The sequence below is a fragment of the Salvia splendens genome, chromosome 10 (assembly GCF_004379255.2).
Source record: "Salvia splendens isolate huo1 chromosome 10, SspV2, whole genome shotgun sequence".
Taxonomy (NCBI): domain Eukaryota; kingdom Viridiplantae; phylum Streptophyta; class Magnoliopsida; order Lamiales; family Lamiaceae; genus Salvia; species Salvia splendens.
The window spans coordinates 1,899,833-1,918,188 of NC_056041.1; the positions used below are offsets into that span (position 1 = coordinate 1,899,833).

The window sequence follows — 18,356 nt, forward strand, 5'->3', positions numbered from 1 at the left end:
CACATCTATTCTTTTAAAAAATAAAAATAAAAAATAAAATTGGATATTACGTTTCAAACTTAATACGAGTGAGACAAAATTGATAATTCAAATAGGTATTATCTCTTTTTTTGGGTAAAGAATTATCTCTATTATTTAATACTACGTGGGATATGGGTTTTTGTTGTGATTAACTAGTAAGTATTCAATTATTTGAATGAGAATAACTAGAGTTATATGTAAGAACTTAATTGTTTGAATAATTATAAACTACAAAGCTCAATTTACCATTTTATGTATAAAAGAATGAATAAAAGAGAAAAGCATATCACCATTAATTATATTATTAATAAATGTAAGGTATTAGAATCAAATTAAATACACGTAAAACCCTAGTAGTAACAGGGACAAAGCCACAACGTCGCTCATGAATGGTATTCGCGTAAAGTTAGTAGCATAACATTTCTCACGTACGGGTCTTGTGGCCGTGGATTGCTATTCTCTGTATTTAGCACGGAAGTATCCTAACTCCCAGATTACTCGAATTTGCAAATCAACAACACAAAAGTAACGTGGACTAAACTACAACGATGCTCATGAACGGAAAGAACTCCTTTTTTCCCTTGCATAAAACATTTGATATTAAGAACCAAGAATGCTGCTAATGCTATAAGCTCAAAGTCAAATGTAACATCAGAAATCTTGTGTCACCAGAAACAGTTCTTGGGCATTAATAAGATGTCTCAATGCATACATCAGTTTTAAGTCAGAGCCAGTTAATTTTGTCCGAGCTCGATCTAACTGCAATTGTTCTTCCTTGCCGGGATCTTCAGCTGCAAATGTGGAGATCATTGTAGCAGATTTTAGTTAGCACATTTGGAATGGAAGCTTCATATGACAGTATTTTCCATTGATATTTCGAGGTACAAAATCCTACCCAATTTGAGTACAAATGACCAGTTTTTGCACAAATGAGTTTCATTTTTATTGATCTGAAACAGTATATGCAGAAGTATCATGATCTTCTTAAAAAGATCTCTGGGTGGAAGAATCTATTTCAGGTATAACCAGGTTGGAGAACATTCTGACATCCTCATAAATTTTTTCGTTTTTATTCTTTCGCAAATACTAGACTAAGACGCGCTATAATGTAGGACGTCAATGATGATGACTGGATCACTAGATACTTCTTCACTTGAATCTACTCCTATACTTTCAGGGGATTTTCCGATCATATATTCTTTAAAGCAAATTTCTCCATTTGAATTTTCTTTCATTTGCATTTTCAGTGCATATAAGTGATTCTATCGTGCAGCACGACTGTCTATAGTTTCTATGCCCTTGCCAACCAAATCTAAAGGATTCTGAAGTAAATCTAACAGAACGCTTTACTTGCAGCGAAGAATGGAAGTAGAGAATGGATAGGTACTCAGGTTTGATAAAACCAATAATGAATTAACTTATGGCAAAAGATCTATCGAAGAACATTCTTCACTGCAGTTGCAAAACTATTTGGCTCCAGTAACAGAGAAGAATGGGTGGTCAAGAAGAAATAGAAGAGGTACAGGGCGACAGATTCATTTTCAGACTACAATACAAGAATCAATGTAGCAGATGATGTAATTTTCCATGCAACGTGGTAATGTTCTCGTCTTCTATGATAATTAGTGTCGTGCGTAAAATGAGAAGATTATGTGTGACTTTTTACATAGTTTTCACTTCTCTTTTCATCCCAATCTCCGAAAGAGATGGCAGCAGTAAGACGAAAAGTTACAAGTAACGAAATTATGATCGTCACAATGTATGAATAGAAGCACTTAAACAGCCTTGATCACAAATTTAACCTTTACAAATAAGAATCATGGCCAAGAATATAACAATCTAACATCTCGAATCTATAATCTTGAATAACATATCCCTTCTAATACAACATACCTTTTTGTCAACTTATTCGAATAAGATTAAAATCCAATTTTCCCATTTCTTCAGCAAGAAAACTCCCATATAACACCACCAAACATGGCTCCAAACACCAGCTCCTCTCTCTATGAAGTTTTGATACCTAGATTGTCTTTGAAGTCTCAAAAGAATAAAGTGGTGTGAATTCTATGAGATGCTCCTACGTTCAACTACCATTTGCTACCTAGATATGGTACTACAATCGAACTTTACAACTTAATATTCCTTTCTTATAAAAGATATAACTTGAATCCAACTCATTTTCAAGGCTCACGGTCTCAAAATTACACAAAGCAGGAATATGATAAATAACAACTTCTAAAGCTACAAAGAAAATCCAGCATTCACATATAACTCATCAAACTCACTTTCAAGGCTCACGGTCTCAAAATCACACAAAGCAAGTAAACGATAAATAACAATTTCTAAACACTACACAATCAGTTCTAATCAATGATCTAATCCACAAAAGCTACAAAGAAAATCCAGCATTCACCTCAGTAGGAAATAAAATCACTAAGAAACACCAGTTTTGCTCTTGAATTCAGCCTGATCAGTCAAATCCAGCACCACATCAGCTTCCAAGAACCTACTTAGATGCTTATTATCCAAATGTTGCTGTAAAAAATATATAATTTTTACAAATTAAATTTAAAAAAAAAAACCATTTACTCTACTCCATCGACCATCACACAACTTCACAATTTCACCCCAAAATAATTGAATTCTTGCTGAAAATTAAAAGCTTACAGATAAACACTCCCTGTATTTCTCCCACTCAGAAATGCACCCTTCTTTCTCCCACTGCCCTTTCAGGAATTTCTCCGAATACCATCTGTGCATAAAATGTTGGAACCAAATTAGGTCATCAAAACCCTCAGCGGCTAACCAATTCCAAATTTTCTGAAATTCAATTGTATAAAATGAAAATTCAAATATGGCAGCGAGAGAAAGATTGGATTTTTACCGGTTGAAGCAGTTGTGATACGCAGTTCTGAGATGGGCACAAGGTGTAGTTGCTGAAGAAGAGGAGCGATTACTGTCTCTCAAAATCCCCATTATCCAATATTACAGTTTTATAATTTTATTAGAAAATAAATGATCTTAGAAAATTGCTTTATTATTCCAATCATGTTTGTGTTAATCTTTCCGTTGAATACTTTTCTGCATTTTTATGTGCGGCCTATATATTGGGCCGAAAATATTTAAAGCCTGGCCCGACCCGAACCGACCCGATTCGAGTCGATTGATATCAATGTTATTGAAAATAGTCTATGAAAAAAAAATTCTAATCGGGTTGATATGGTAATTGATCGAATCTCTTTAGACCTATAGATATGAATCATGAACCGTCCATGTCTCTGTAATTTCCTAAAATTCAATGTAAGTGCATGAAATTAATTGATTGAGACCATTAAATATTTATTTCCATATTGCCCAAAAAAACAGTACTTCATTTTCGATTATTAATTATTGTTTGCTAAAGCCAAAAAATGTCTTCTTTTTTGTAGCTAAATGAACGAAATAGAAAATCACGTGGCGCTAGCAGAAGCTCACGCACGACACATCCCACTTTTCCAAGGCTGAAGCCAAGAAAATACGAAACTCCTTTTGGAGTTGTATTTAAATGAACAAGATTTTAGATAAAATTATTAAGTACTCCATAATTTTATAAAGAAAAAAAATATCTATTCAAAAAATAGAGAATGGTGATTTTGTTGAGACTAATAAAAAAACAATAATATTAAATACGATAAAAAAACTTATTTATTAAAAGGAATGCATCATTTTATCAAACTCCATAATATATGAATCAAAAGAATATGTTTAATGGATTTTTTTGTTCTCAATTATTACAAAAATGTTTGAGCAAAATTGTACATGCACTTCACCATTCACTACCATAAAATTAAACAATAGTATCATCTATTTATATAAAAAATGATTTTAATTGATAAAAAACATTACAATTATATTACATGTGCAATCCTAAATTTCCGAGTACAAACAAATCGAAACTTCATTGCTATTTTAAACTCATTTTAAAAGTCATGGAACTTAATTTTAGCAAACATAATTATAATTCGTGGCGGATTATTTGCAACAAATAATCCGCATATTTATATAAATAATAATTGTATAAAATTGTAATTTCAATCTGTATATATTGGCTACCGCCGTCACAAGCAAACTCCCCATTCTTTCACAAGCAAAACTGAAACAATTTGTAGAACTCAACAATGGCGGAGCAGAATCAGAGTTACTCTCAATTCAGAGGGCAGCCGCGTCTCCCTAAATTCGCAATCCCTAAGCGCTACGATCTCAAACTCAAGCCCGATCTCGCCGCCTGCAAATTCGCCGGCGCCGTTCAAATCTCCGTTGACGTTGTTTCAGACACTAAATTCCTCGTGCTTAATGCCGCTGAACTCTCAGTCAGCTCCAACTCCGTCACCTTCGCGTCTGCGAATAAGATATCTCTGCATAGATTGGACCGAAATCGTTTAATTTTTGTTTTTTTGCTAATCTCAGTGTTTTCATTTCTGTCTGGGAATATATTTATCTTCAATCGAAATCAATTGCATTGACGAAAATGATGAAATTGATAAATGGGTAAGTATATGCGCGATTGATGTGAATAATTGTAAAGTTTTTGTAGGTTTTTTTGGTGTGTGATTTTAGTGGAATCCATTTTAACTGTATGGTCCCCTAAGGTGATGCTACTTGCTAGTATGGATTTAAGATCTGATAAATTGGTTTTCATGGTGGTGGAACTTTTCCTTAGGCTTCTCATGCATAAAAATTTTCATCTTGGACGGGTTAAAAGTTAGTTTTGTCGCTCGAAATTCCAGGTTTTGGAGCCTGTGAGAGTGGACTTATTCGAGGAGGATGAGATTTTGGTTCTGGAGTTCAAGGAGAGTTTGCCGATTGGTGTTGGGGTTCTGAGTTTGGGGTTCGAGGGTACTCTAAACGATAGGATGAAAGGATTTTACAGAAGGTAATGCACCTTTTACATATATATGTTAGTTATACACTTATACGGCTTTCATGATTTCTACATACGTAATTACACAGCAATTCTGAGAGTGTGTTTATAAATTACATATTTGGGCTGATTTTTTTGTCATTATTATGTTTTGACATCTTTAATTCGTATAGGCAGAAATCATAATTTCTTATTGTGTCTCAGTGTTGTCAAAATGTCGTTCGGGTCGCTCGGGTCGCCCGGGTCGCCTGGGTCGAGACCATCACCGCCCCAACATGGGTGGGTTGATCGAGATACAGGGTCGCCGCTGGGTCGCCTGGGTCGAGTGAGTCGCCTGGGTCGCCCTAAACACATGTTATCTCTGATTTTCTCAAATCTCTCACATGTTTTCTGTCTCTCTCAATCACAATTCTCTATATATATGCATGCACCACATCAAACTTTTCAAACCTACTTTCTACACTTTAGAATTCGGCCTCTTCACTCCTAAACAAATAAACAATTCAAGGATCTTTTGCTGCCACCCTTCATATATTCCTTTGTTTTGATATTTTCAGACAATGGTTTCAATTATTTATTGTGTTATGACTTATGAATTGTTTTGATATTTTGATCATTTCTATTTTCCATTTTATCTCTATTCACATGAATTGCGTCTACATTTATATTATTTGATGTATTATAAACATTAGAGCAATATGTTTATTTTATTTAATATTAAAAGGCAAAAAAATTAACCTAGCTTTGTGGGTCTCTCGACCCCGTCGACTCGTCGACCCGCGACCCGAATTTTTCACCTCACCTCGTCTGCTCTGCATTATGCTTTCGGATGCATAATGTAGGTTTCATGAAATTCTTTTCTTGCACATTGAAGTGTAGATAATAATATGATGCCTTTCTGCAGCACCTATGAGCACAATGGTGAGAAGAAGAACATGGCTGTGACTCAATTCGAGCCTGCTGATGCTAGACGGTGCTTTCCCTGCTGGGATGAGCCTGCTTGCAAGGTACTTTTAGTAACTTCTCAATCCCCATTATTCGTCCTCTGTCATCCTTTGAGTTGTCCATTCTAAGTGTCATCAATTTTTTTCTTATAGGCATTGTTATTGATGGACTAGTGAAGTTAATTTAAAATGATCTAATTCTTTGATCACAGTCAAATGCTTCATTAAGATTGAATTCTTATTGCCTGTTTAGCAGAATGTGTCATGGATATTGAACTCGTTTATTTAATCTTTCTAAACACTTTTGAATTCCCCACATGCTATTCAGGCTACTTTCAAGATTACATTAGAAGTTCCATCAGACTTGTTAGCTCTTTCCAACATGCCAATCACTGAAGAAAAACAAAATGGGAATCTCAAGACTGTCTACTATCAAGAATCACCAATCATGTCAACTTATTTGGTGGCTGTTGTAGTTGGCCTGTTTGACTATGTTGAAGATAACACACCTGATGGTATGTTTACACTCTTCTTGTATTGCAGTTAGATTTTAATATTAACCGTGTTCTCTTGATGATGTATTACCACTTTTACAGGAATCAACGTCAAAGTGTATTGTCAGGTCGGTAAGGCAAGTCAAGGAAAATTCGCTCTCGAAGTTGCTGTCAAAACCCTTGGCCTTTACAAAGAGTATGTAGTGTGGATTATAATAGATCTACCACCCTAAAATTTTAGATGTGGTGGAAGTAAATGTGTCTTGGCTGTTGCCTGTTCCATATACTGGCTATTCTGATGACACGTGCTATTACTATTAGGTTTCTTACAAGTATTTCTATGGGTCCCACAATTATGTGAATTTGTTGACTTAGATCTTACTATTAATTTATAATATAGGTACTTTGCCGTGCCATATTCCCTTCCTAAATTGGACATGATTGCAATCCCTGATTTTGCTGCCGGAGCGATGGAGAATTATGGTCTTGTTACATATCGCGAAACAGCTTTGCTTTATGATGAAAAGCACTCTGCAGCTGCAAACAAACAGAGGGTAAAATGAATTGGCTGAGAATAGATGATAATGCCCAGTTTTGTTATATCATCAGGCCTCAACCCTTCTTATTCAAACCCAACACTGGCTAATATCAGAAGTTTAGAACCATACTAAATCATGGCTTATATAAAAAAACTTTTAAACAGCATGTCATGTGAATTAGTGCATCTATCACTGAAATCGTCATAGGAAAATGTCCTTAGTGTACTAATGAACTGCTTGTCTCGTATTTAGGTTGCAACTGTTGTAGCTCATGAATTAGCACACCAGTGGTTTGGCAATCTGGTGACTATGGAATGGTGGACTCATTTATGGCTGAATGAGGGATTCGCGACATGGGTATTATTATCCTTTCAAGTTTAAATCCTTATTTTTATGGAGATGGTACAGTAAAGTTCTTGAAGTTTTTAATTCTTGGAATTCAGGTAAGCTATCTAGCTGCTGATAGCTTGTTCCCAGAATGGAAAATTTGGACTCAGTTTCTTGATGAATGTACCGAGGGACTTCGGCTGGATGGGCTTGCTGAATCTCACCCTATTGAGGTTACCAGAAAGCACTGACTCTTTTTTTCCCTTCTATTTAAATGCTTGTTTTTAAATATAAAGATCCAGGGGACAATGCTTACAAAAATAAGATTTAGTTGTAATTATTTGTTTAAATGACGATGCATATATTGAATCTCCAGTATGTTTGCAATCTCATTTCAGGTGGACATCAATCATGCAAGCGAAATAGATGAAATTTTTGATGCAATCAGCTACAGGAAGGGTGCATCTGTCATTCGAATGTTGCAGAGCTATCTTGGTCCCGGAAGTTTTCAGGTTGATGATTTGGTCATGTGTAGCTGGGAATGTCAACATTTAGTATTTGCTCTTCAAAATTCCATCTTATCAATAATATATCTTATCTCGTCTCGTTGTTCTTTTCTGACATCTTCTAGACGGGACTAGCATCTTACGTTAAAAAATACGCTTGCTCAAATGCAAAGACAGAAGATCTGTGGTCCGCTCTTGAGGAAGAATCTGGTGAGCCTGTAAACAAGCTGATGAACTCATGGACAAAGCAGGTCGGTTATCCTGTCGTCTCAGTGAAGCTCAAGGACCAGCGCTTGGAGTTCGATCAGGTTATTTGAATCCCACTTTCCTTTTCATGATGGGTTATTTTTAGCTTTTGGATATTCTAAATCCTGTTTATCTTGTGCTTTTGGACAGTCCCGATTTTTGTTTACTGGTTCTCATGGCGATGGACAATGGGTTGTCCCAATAACTTTGTGCTGTGGCTCTTATGATGCTAGTAAAAGTTTCTTGCTACAAAACAAAAGTGAGACTCTTGATGTCAAGGACTTATTGAGTGCCTCAGGTTCATCGGACCGCCCCTGGATCAAAGTTAATGTCGAGCAGACTGGTTTTTACCGGGTGAAATATGACGAAGACCTATCGGCTGGACTAAGGAATGCAATAGAGAGGAAGTACTTGTCAACATGCGACAGAAATGGTAAATTTGATTGCTCTTCTTTTTCCTTCATTTCTTTTGTTATCTTATTTTACAGGTCGGGAAAATATTTGAATTCACTTTATATCTTGACCAGGAATATTGGATGACTATTATTCGCTGTCCATGTCATGCGAGCAATCAATGACCTCTTTACTTGCTTTGATGAGTGCCTACCGGGAAGAGCCCGAGTATATTGTCCTATCTAACTTGATCAGTGTAATGTTCTCTTTGTTTCCAGAATTTAGTAACCTTTTGGCAAATTGTTCCTACTCGTGGATTACTTTGTCATTTTGACCTTTACATAAATTTTCTTGGTTCCACAGGTAGCTTCCAAGGTAGCAAAAATTGTTGCTGATTCCTCGCCCGAATTGGTTGGTGATGTCAAATTGTTCTTCATCAATCTTTTCCAGAACTCTGCAGAGTATGTTATTCAGGATTTTCTCCCCTCTTTTCGATACGATGTCTGATGGGTTGGTTGTACTGTATATGAGCTCATGTAAACTCATATCTCATGTGATCGAACTACTCCTTTGCGATTCAAATGTCCTTCATTGAGACGCTACGGATGGTGTTTTGGTCCCATTCTAGTGATTCTGTAGATATAAAGAGCCGACACACCACCACTTTTCTATCTTACGGTCCTTTATATTATTTCTCTTTTTATCGAACTATAAAACAATGTAGCTGGTTCAAATGTAGAAATATTAAATTTTGGTGCTATTTCCTTTCTTTTACAGGAGACTTGGCTGGGATCCTAAACCAGGGGAGAGCCACCTTGATAGCATGTTGAGAGGGGAGCTTCTCACAGCTTTGGCTTCATTCGGGCACAAGGCAACTTTAGAAGAAGCAAATAAGCGCTTCCGCATATTTTTGGAAGATAGAAATTCACCTGTTCTTCATCCTGATTTGAGAAGGGTTAAAACGAAAAACTTCAAACTCTATCCACACACCATATCTCTGAGTACCATTTTTGCTAACAGAACCTTCCCATTTCCTGTTTCCAGGCAGTATATGTTGCTGTGATGCAAGGCGTGAACAAATCAAACAGATCTGGCTACGACTCTCTTCTCAAGATTTACAGAGAAACCGACCTCAGCCAGGAGAAAACGCGAATTCTAGGTACAGTTTCATCATTTGAGCAATTTTGACATTCACAGGCGCTTACGTTATCCTATCTTTCCTGAAGGCTCGCTAGGTACTTGCCAGGACCCTGAAATCATTCAAGAATTCCTCGACTTCTTGTTATCTTCAGAGGTACTAATATTCATGTCACTGAAATCAAGATTCTTCGTTGCTTCTTTAACACATTTTTTCCTAACAATAGCGGCCGTTCCTTTTATAACACAGGTGAGGAGCCAAGACGTCGTATTTGGGCTGTCTGTCAGCAGCGAATCTCGTGAGATAGCATGGAACTGGTTGAAAGTAAGCCTATTTCCTCGTTTTGCTCATAAGTAACCTCGTTTCCAGGCAACCTCCGTTGATTGGTAGACTCATCTTGTTTGCAGGCCAAGTGGGATCATCTCACCAAAACCTATGGCGCCGGATTCCTCATAACTCGCTTCATCAGTGCCATTGTGTCACCGGTAAGTGCTCATCTCCTACACTCTCGTCTAATCTTAAGCAGCCGGGGGTTCTCACGTGCCATGTTCTCCATTTTAGTTCTCATCATATGAGAAGGCTGCCGAAGCGGAGGAGTTCTTCAGCAGCCGGATGAAGCCGTACATCGCGAGGACGTTGAAGCAGAGCATCGAACGCGTCCACATCAACGCAGCCTGGGTTAAAAGCATTCGGAATGACAAGAATCTCCCACACGCTGTCAAGGAGCTTGCATACAGGAAATACTGATTTCTTCCTGTGCTTTGTTTGGATTCTGCTGATGTTTAAATATGTCATTTATGAAATAAATTATGCATATTATCGGATTCTCTCTTTCAAACACACTACAGTTTTATGACTCGACTTCTTGGGCAGTGGCTGGTTTGGCATTGTGTTTATTCATCTCTCTCACAATTTTTTTTGGCATACCGAATGTCGATACACTATCGTTATCGAAAATTGACTATATAAAAGTGTCGATACACTATCGTTATCGAAAATTGACTATATAAAAGTGTCGATACACTATCGTTATCGAAAATTGACTATATAAAAGTTTCGGTATGCCGTTTTATCGTAATCTTATTACCTATTGTAATCTTATTTCATATCGTTATATATATATGGTACAATATCAAATTATTTGTGTATCGCAATATATAGGAACGCATAATTCTATTGTACGATATACCGAAAAATCATTAAATATTGAGATTTTGTTAATTTTAATATTTTTTGTATACAATTATATAGTACTGAAATTTCAGTATATTTAATATTTTCCCAAACTTATATGAGATCCCTCTTATTTGGCAGAAACTATAGTACTTGTAATTTTCCAACGTTTGTCAACTTGCACCAAAAAATTCTCATAAGATTAAAAGAATCTATTTGTCTAGAAAATAGTTAAACGTACACAAACATTTATATAAGCGACTCAACAGAAGATAAAATTATTAAATTAGTTCAATTGCTTGCTGTAGTCTGAAATTGACTTAACAGAATACATGGAGTTGTAATATTTTTTTTTCATATTTGATATAGATCTGTGCTATAGCATAAGCAATTACTCAGTTCAATAAAACATTTCATTCATTGTATATAATACACACTATGATCAATACAATAACCTGCAAACCACACAGAACCTTAAGGCCGAAGGCGCGTGGGTTCCAAAGCCCTAATCCGAATACTACTACTAAATAAACTTTACATTATAATTGCACAAATCTATAGCCCATAATTAAAACATATGGGCGAAACAAATCACATTTTTATGTCACATTATTTAATTTAAGGAAAAAAACAAAAAGGTTAAAAGATGAAATTATCTTTATTCTAGGACTTAGTCTTGTTCTTGATCTTTCTTTGAGGCTTCAAGTCTACTACAATAACGGAGATGTTGTCCTTGCTGCCCTTCTGCATCGCCCGGTTCGAGAGGTACTCCGCGGCCGCCTGAGCCGCGGGGTCGATCGCCTCGCCCCGTTCCAACGGGAGGGAGGCGCCGTTGTGCTTGTGCCACAGAAGTATCCTTTTACGCGCTAGATCACACGCCTCGTCGTTTGTCATGACATCCCAAAGGCCGTCGCTGGCCAGGACGAGGCAGTCATCGTCCTTCGTCCGTGGAACGAACATCACTTCCGGATCGGGGATGATCCAGGGCTTCAGATACCGGTCTCCTGCACGCGGCAAAATGGACGTTCGAGCAAATGAGACACGAAACTAAGGAATGGCGGTAGGAATGAAATGGAATGCGAAGGCGTACCAATAGACCTCGACATTGCAAGGACACCAAAGACGCGATGACCATTCCATTGTATGACCTTCCCTCCCGATGCTTCGATGCGTGCATACTCGTCTTTCCGATTAGGCTGCAAGATACGAGGAAACAGAGTTATGGGCACGTTAGACGGACTTAAACGTACGGGCGGTTACCTTGTGGTCAACGGAAAGGGCAATGGCTTCTCTGCCACGGTAGAGCACGGCCCTCGAGTCGCCAGAGTTGGCCACTATTATATGAGAAGAGCACACTAGTGCAACGATGGCCGTGGACCCCACCGTTTCCGGGGCGAGTGGCTCGAGGCTGGCCTTCCCTCCGACCTCATCGTCGACCTTGAGAAAACATTTAGTGAAAGCTCTCCTCCACTTCTCTTCACAGCTAGCATTATCATCAAGGTTGTTTATCATCACATCCAACTCTTCATTCAAAGCAAGATGCAGACGATCACGGCAGTAGTTAGCTACCTGAAATCACAATATATCGACATAATCATATCTCGAACCCGTTGCAACGACGCTGCGTGATCAAAAAACACGGAAAAGACATCAACCTGAGAGCCTCCATGACCGTCGTACACTCCAAAGAAGTGGCCCGTTAGATGGCTCAAGCACGTCGTCGTCCCTCCTCCATCAACTCCGTGATCACCGGTCAGCAACCGGATCGGGATTCTCAGCAAACGAGGCAGAGCTGCGACTGCATCTTCCATCTCCGGCCGCCTACCACAAACAGAGGTGAGACCCCAAAGAGGCACACAATCCACTTCAAAGATACTCCGGCCTCCCCTCCCGCTCGGCCCTTTCTCCAACCGAGCATCAGTCTTCGATGCTTTAGAGATGGCAACATCAGCAGCCCCTTCCGCAGATACAGGCGGAGAATCGCCTAAAACGGCATCATCACCACTCGGATTTCTCGAAACAAGTATTCTCGAAGCAAGCTCCTTCTCAACCTCCAAGAAGTTGGCCTCAAACGCCAAGAAATCATCCCCACACAGACTGCTAGCATCACTCACCACCGACAACGAGCAGGAGCTATCAGGCATCGCATCACCCTCCAACGAAGACGACCCATCCTCCTCACTGTCGCGGACCACAACATCCCGAGCCAGCCAGAGGCTCTCGTCCTCAGACGTCGTAGCCACCAGAGACGACGACCCCTCGCTCCGCACCTCCCCTGACCCCAACCCCACAGAGAAACTAACATCACTCCCCGAGTCACCAAAGCTGCAATCATCATTGTCACCATCCACAGAGTTGCCTAAACTCTTCATCTCAGCATCCGTAGCCGCCTCTTCCTCCATACTCTTCGGGTAGTCAAGAGTGAAATTACCTAAACTAAATGGCACCAAGACCGCCCCAAGCCTCCCCTCCATCAAAATCACTATCTATATACGAAAGGTTGCCCCGCAGCCCATCTACTACCACATCACCTGTCATTGTTAAATTAACTCACCACCCCCCTCCAACAGAAAGCAAAATCTACCATTTAAGATCAAGAATCCATTGCCCATGATCCAAACTATAAACCAAAGAAAGCTTATAATTAGAAATTACTTCCTAGATCTGCCATGCTAAAAATGAATACCAATCACCATCACTGAAAAAGGAAGTCACCACACATAGAAAGGTGAAGTGCTAAACTCACTCTAATAATCTAATTCCCTCAAATATTCACTTAATTAAACTATTCCTAACTTCACCAAATACAATACATGAAGAAGCAAGGAAGGGGAAATCCATCATCACCAAGATCCATTCTTACTCAAACAGTCAACTGAAGCAAAACAAGTCAAAAAATGACAACAAGAAAACAAATCAAGATTGGGAATTTATGACAATATTTGAGCTGAATTAAAGCAGGGAAGCAACAAAATGGTTGAGAGAGGGGGGGGGGGAGTTTGAAGAATCACAGGAAAACCCTGAATAAAAAGGCAAACTTTTTTTTCTCAGCAAGAAGACTTTGAGTAACCTGGATCTGAGGCAATCTATGTCAACCCTTTATTCAAATCTTGAGCTACTTTATTTAGTCTAGCTCTCCCTTTCAACCATTAATTACTTTACTTGCTCAAGAAATTGGTAACAGCAAATAAATAAAATATTAACAGCGAGAAAATGAAAATTAGAAAGTGAAAGGTAACTACAACAACTACCTGCTTTCTTACTGTTATTGTTTCCCTCCTTTCACCGTCTGTTGACAAATCAAGAACTCAGAAAAAAGAATTGTGGGTTTTCCAAATTTGAAAAATATCATAAATAAAAATTTCATCTTTATTATAGTTCAGGAGTTTATAGCGGAATCCCGGTAAAGTTAGTGGGTGGGGTGGGATTTGGAAAAATGATTAAAGCAAAAAGGAATGAAACAGTAAAAAGATACACAAAACCATGTTTATGAAAGTAAGAAACAACATATCCAAAAAAATAGAATGAGATCTCAATGCTGTTGTTTCATTGATCGATCAACTTACAGCCAGATCCTATTATATATACTGCATATTGGAAAGATCTAGAATCTCTCCTTAATCTCCATACTTTAACAACATTAATCAAAACTAACTCTGTTAATCAAAACTAACTCTGCAACGATTCCTTCTTCTTTAATCCACGTATCAACACGTCTCTCCAAGTACAAGTGTGGTCCTCCATCTTAGCTGTCTTGCTTGGCTTGTCCTTGGCTTCAGCTCGTGGCTCTCCTTGCACAGCATGTGCTTCAATCCTCTTTGTCGCATTCGCATCGATGCAACGTACAGTGAGGTCCAGTGGCTTGGCACCTCAGTCCACAGCTTGATCAATTTGGCCATTACGACCATGATTCATGGCTTGATCAAGTTGGCCACCATTACGACCACGATCAACACGCTTGATCGATGGCGTGATCAAGCCATCTTGTTCAACACACTTGATCGATGGCTTGATCAAGCCATCTCCTTCTTGGTCGCCATCTCGTTCAACACACTTGATCGATGGCTTGATCAAGTCATCTCATTCTTGGTTGATCAAGTCAATCTTGAGACTTCTAATTATTACAAAAAATTAATGGGGTTTTAATGAGGAAATGACAGATGTCCAATCCAGATTTGCATATTAAAGCACCTCCACCAAATCAGTTCTTGGTGAGTGTACTTCATTTTTCAACTCTCGTGTGTTTTTTTGCTTGACTTTAACTGCAGTGAAAATACACTAAGCTGGTTTTTGGTTTGATGTTCTTGTTTAAATTAACAAAAACCAAAATTGATTATGTGAAGTTTGAAGTTCAGTTTGATCATCATTATTCCTTGACAGTACTACTAATTTGGAATATATTTTCGACATTATATGTTGCAAATTTATAGGATGCAATTTAATAGTACTAATTTGGAATGTATTTTCAACACTCCATGTTGCAAATTTATTGGTTGCAATTTTATAGTACCAATTTGGAATATATTTTTGACACTGTAGGTTGCAATTTTACAACTAAAATCGACTGTTTCGGCTTACTAGTAAAAGTCGGCATTGTTAATTTGTTAATATTTATTGATCAACACTATTCATTAATTTTGAAGATTTATTACACATAACAATAATGTAACTCAAAAACTTTGGAATAAAAGCGAATCCATATTAAAATACTCCATTAAAAGCACAGTATAAAATTTGGTCAAATCTTTTCCCACAATTTTAAAAAAAAAACAGATAAAAAAATCATAAAGTTTGAATTTGTTTGTATTTATCAAATTGTGAGTATTTAGGTGAAAGTGCATTTAAGTGATACTCCATCTCTTATTTCTAAATAAAAAAATGTTGACTGGTTGAAGAATATTAAAAATATATTATACTCATTATACAGTATTTTTTGTCATGAGATAATTAAAAACAAATCCATTTCTTATTTCTTATTGTAATGAAAATTGGATGCAAAGCACCGTGATAGAAGTGAATACCTATCTTAAAAATTAGCTTCAATTTAATAAAATCGTTTGAAATAATATTGATGAAGAACCTTACAAAGTTAGACGTTGAATATTACACGCAAATAGAAGTCATAAACTGAAATAAATATATGGATAAGATACGAATTGTTGTTGGGATTTAGTCACGTGTAAAATGTAAATGTGTACTCCATTTTTTTCCAACTACTAATATTTAAAAGCTTTTGAAATAGGTGAGTGAACTTCTAACTTTTTTTTCACTATGATTGGGTTAAATCAAGTAAAGATTGGCGTGCTTTGATTTTGATTGCTTCCCTACTCATTCACCACAATGCTTTTACCATGTGACACATCCAACTAAACTTTATTTTCTATCTCATTATAATATTTTGGAGTTGAATTTTTGAATAGTAACCATTATTAGCTCTAAAGTTATTGTTTGTTTTAGCTAGGGATGTCAATGTAACCCGAACCCGCGGGTCGGCCCGAATAACCCGATAAAAATACAGGGTTAGGGTTGTAATTTCGCAGCCCGAATTTAAAATCGGGCCATTCGGGCTGACCCGTTCGGGTTGTCGGGTTAGGCGGGCTGACCCGTTCGGGTTACGGGTCGGCCCGTCGGGTTGAATGCTTTTGCACAACGAGCAGTTTTTGTAACGGTCATAACTTTCTCTACAAAGCTCCGATTGAGGCGTGCAATATATCCACGCGAAGCTCTTTCGAAGACGAAGAGAATGATATGTATTGGAGGTTTATCAAACTTCAAAATCACGAGAAACATTGACTCAAACAAGGCTGCTGTACATCCACATATTTTGTGTACATTTTCTAATCCATTTTCTATCATTTCTCAACAAACATGTAAACATACCAAAATATAGAAATATAATCAAAATCATCCAAGACACCCCTCTAAAACCATGCAAAATCTAAATACGTCAACCGACTATATAAGATCACGAAAAAAATCACTATGTGGTTCATGGATTCATAAATACTTGTATATAAAAGCTTTCTTTTAGTATATTTCCAATATAATAGTGCAAAGTGTTTTGACGCCACTTCGTCATTGAATTATGCGTACTTTGATGATTCTTAAACAAAGCTAAATTATTATTCGACTTATTTACAGCTGGAATAAATTAAATTTGACCAATCATAATTCAAGAAAACTTAGAGTTACTCCAATTAGCTAGCATCTTGATAATTCACTCTTTAACAATTCAAAATATTTTTGTTACATCTACGATGCACCTCTCACGTTATGAAAATTTTATTTAATTTTCTACGAATTGATTTATGTTTGAATTTTGAAACAAAGTGTTGATTTATGTTTTAAATACAAAAACATAAACATACTACTGATAGATATTTTGTAAATAATTATATAATGAATAAGTTATTTAAATTTAAATAACTTAATCTTTTTTAAAAATATTAAAAAAACTTAAAATACGTATTTCATTGTTGAATGATTAATTAAAAATACGTATATAATTAAAGAAAATTTAAAATACGTATTATTTTTTTAAAAATATTAAAAGAATTAAAAATACTCATTGGCCCGAATAACCCGGTGGGTGAGCCCGAAACCCGAAGGGTTAGGGTTAGGGTCGAACTTTTATAACCCGAAAAGCCCGTACCCGAATGGCCCGACAACCCGAACGGGTTGGCCCGATTGACATCCCTAGTTTTAGCTATGTGAACCAATCTTTAATGCAATAGTAGATTGATGTGCTAGAGGGTGTATCAATTCTACTATGGATTCATAAGGATTACAAACTATGTTAAATTTGGTATTTGGATTTGTTGTCAACCCATGGTGTGGCAATTCCGCTTCGGCCGGAAGCTTCAGTGTTTGAGTTCACTTCTATTCTTTGATGATCATTTGTTGTCGGCAACGATCGCTGCATCTCATTTACCTTTTGACACCGACAAATGCCTAGTTCATTTTATATGGTCCTATATATTTTGGTTCATGACTGTCGATCATTTTAAGTTAGTGTATTACATAATTTGATATATCGATCATTTATCACCTTTGTGTAAATAAGCTTTTAATCATTAACTCCATTTCACATAGTACTTCTTTATTAGAGTCTTTAATAAATCTTAAGTGTTGGTCCAGAAAGTATAAAATGGACAATCTAATTATCAATTGTCTAATAGTACAATATTAATTACATGTATTTATTTCAAAAATAAATTTACTCAATAAAATTAGACAAGTTGGAATGTCTCTACGTATGAGTCATATGACATGACTGATTGGACATAAATTCTACACGTTACTATGAAAATTCAATATCAAACATATATTGTCTCACGTCTAATATTTATTGAGAAATTAAACAAAAGTTGAATGAGATAAACAAATTGACTTTCGTCTCTATACTTAGCCAATCGTTTGCAGGAACAATATTACTCCTACTACGCTATACTGTATTTCATTTTTTTCAGAATAAGTCAAAATTTGTAAATACTACTGTTGATATTTGTTTAAGTATCATAAATTTAAACTGATATTTTTATAAACAAGATTCGTATTTTATCAACTTTTTTTAAAAATCTATTTCTCTTAAAAATTGTGTCAGAAAGAAATACTCCCTCCGTCCTCGATTAAGTGTCGCACTTTTCCATTCCGGTCTGTCCCCAATTAAGAGTCA

The 18,356-nt window shown here is 36.9% G+C and overlaps 3 protein-coding genes across 5 annotated transcripts; 1 reads left to right on the top strand and 2 right to left on the bottom strand.

Moving 5' to 3' along the window:
- Positions 1 to 578: 578 nt before the first annotated feature.
- Positions 579 to 3,084, bottom strand: LOC121752049 (uncharacterized protein At4g33100-like). 2 transcript variants are annotated; one of them, XR_006040235.1, is made up of 4 exons: positions 2,906 to 3,084; positions 2,689 to 2,773; positions 1,915 to 2,556; positions 579 to 812 (listed from the first exon to the last, which is right to left on the bottom strand). XR_006040235.1 is itself a non-coding variant. In XM_042146931.1 (4 exons), exons 1-3 carry the CDS (start codon positions 2,995 to 2,997, stop codon positions 2,455 to 2,457), a joined length of 279 nt encoding a protein of 92 aa, XP_042002865.1. In that variant the 5' UTR covers positions 2,998 to 3,084; the 3' UTR covers positions 579 to 812; positions 2,435 to 2,454. The 2 variants fall into 2 exon arrangements, 1 of the variants encoding a protein (XP_042002865.1); XM_042146931.1 differs by having other exon boundaries at positions 2,435 to 2,556.
- A 1,037-nt stretch (positions 3,085 to 4,121) lies between these two features.
- Positions 4,122 to 10,380, top strand: LOC121752047 (aminopeptidase M1-like). 2 transcript variants are annotated; one of them, XM_042146928.1, is made up of 20 exons: positions 4,122 to 4,370; positions 4,468 to 4,548; positions 4,788 to 4,933; positions 5,826 to 5,928; positions 6,194 to 6,380; positions 6,462 to 6,555; positions 6,760 to 6,913; positions 7,151 to 7,255; positions 7,342 to 7,458; positions 7,624 to 7,737; positions 7,857 to 8,039; positions 8,128 to 8,410; positions 8,505 to 8,626; positions 8,734 to 8,831; positions 9,148 to 9,325; positions 9,415 to 9,529; positions 9,597 to 9,664; positions 9,758 to 9,832; positions 9,916 to 9,993; positions 10,070 to 10,380. In XM_042146928.1, exons 1-20 carry the CDS (start codon positions 4,179 to 4,181, stop codon positions 10,253 to 10,255), a joined length of 2,679 nt encoding a protein of 892 aa, XP_042002862.1. In that variant the 5' UTR covers positions 4,122 to 4,178; the 3' UTR covers positions 10,256 to 10,380. The 2 variants fall into 2 exon arrangements, with proteins under 2 accessions (XP_042002862.1, XP_042002863.1); XM_042146929.1 differs by lacking the exon at positions 4,468 to 4,548 and having other exon boundaries at positions 4,123 to 4,370.
- A 692-nt stretch (positions 10,381 to 11,072) lies between these two features.
- LOC121752048 (protein phosphatase 2C 50-like) lies at positions 11,073 to 13,745 on the bottom strand. Its single transcript, XM_042146930.1, has 4 exons — positions 12,337 to 13,745; positions 11,942 to 12,250; positions 11,772 to 11,877; positions 11,073 to 11,685 (listed from the first exon to the last, which is right to left on the bottom strand). Exons 1-4 carry the CDS (start codon positions 13,153 to 13,155, stop codon positions 11,345 to 11,347), a joined length of 1,575 nt encoding a protein of 524 aa, XP_042002864.1. The 5' UTR covers positions 13,156 to 13,745; the 3' UTR covers positions 11,073 to 11,344.
- Positions 13,746 to 18,356: the final 4,611 nt, after the last annotated feature.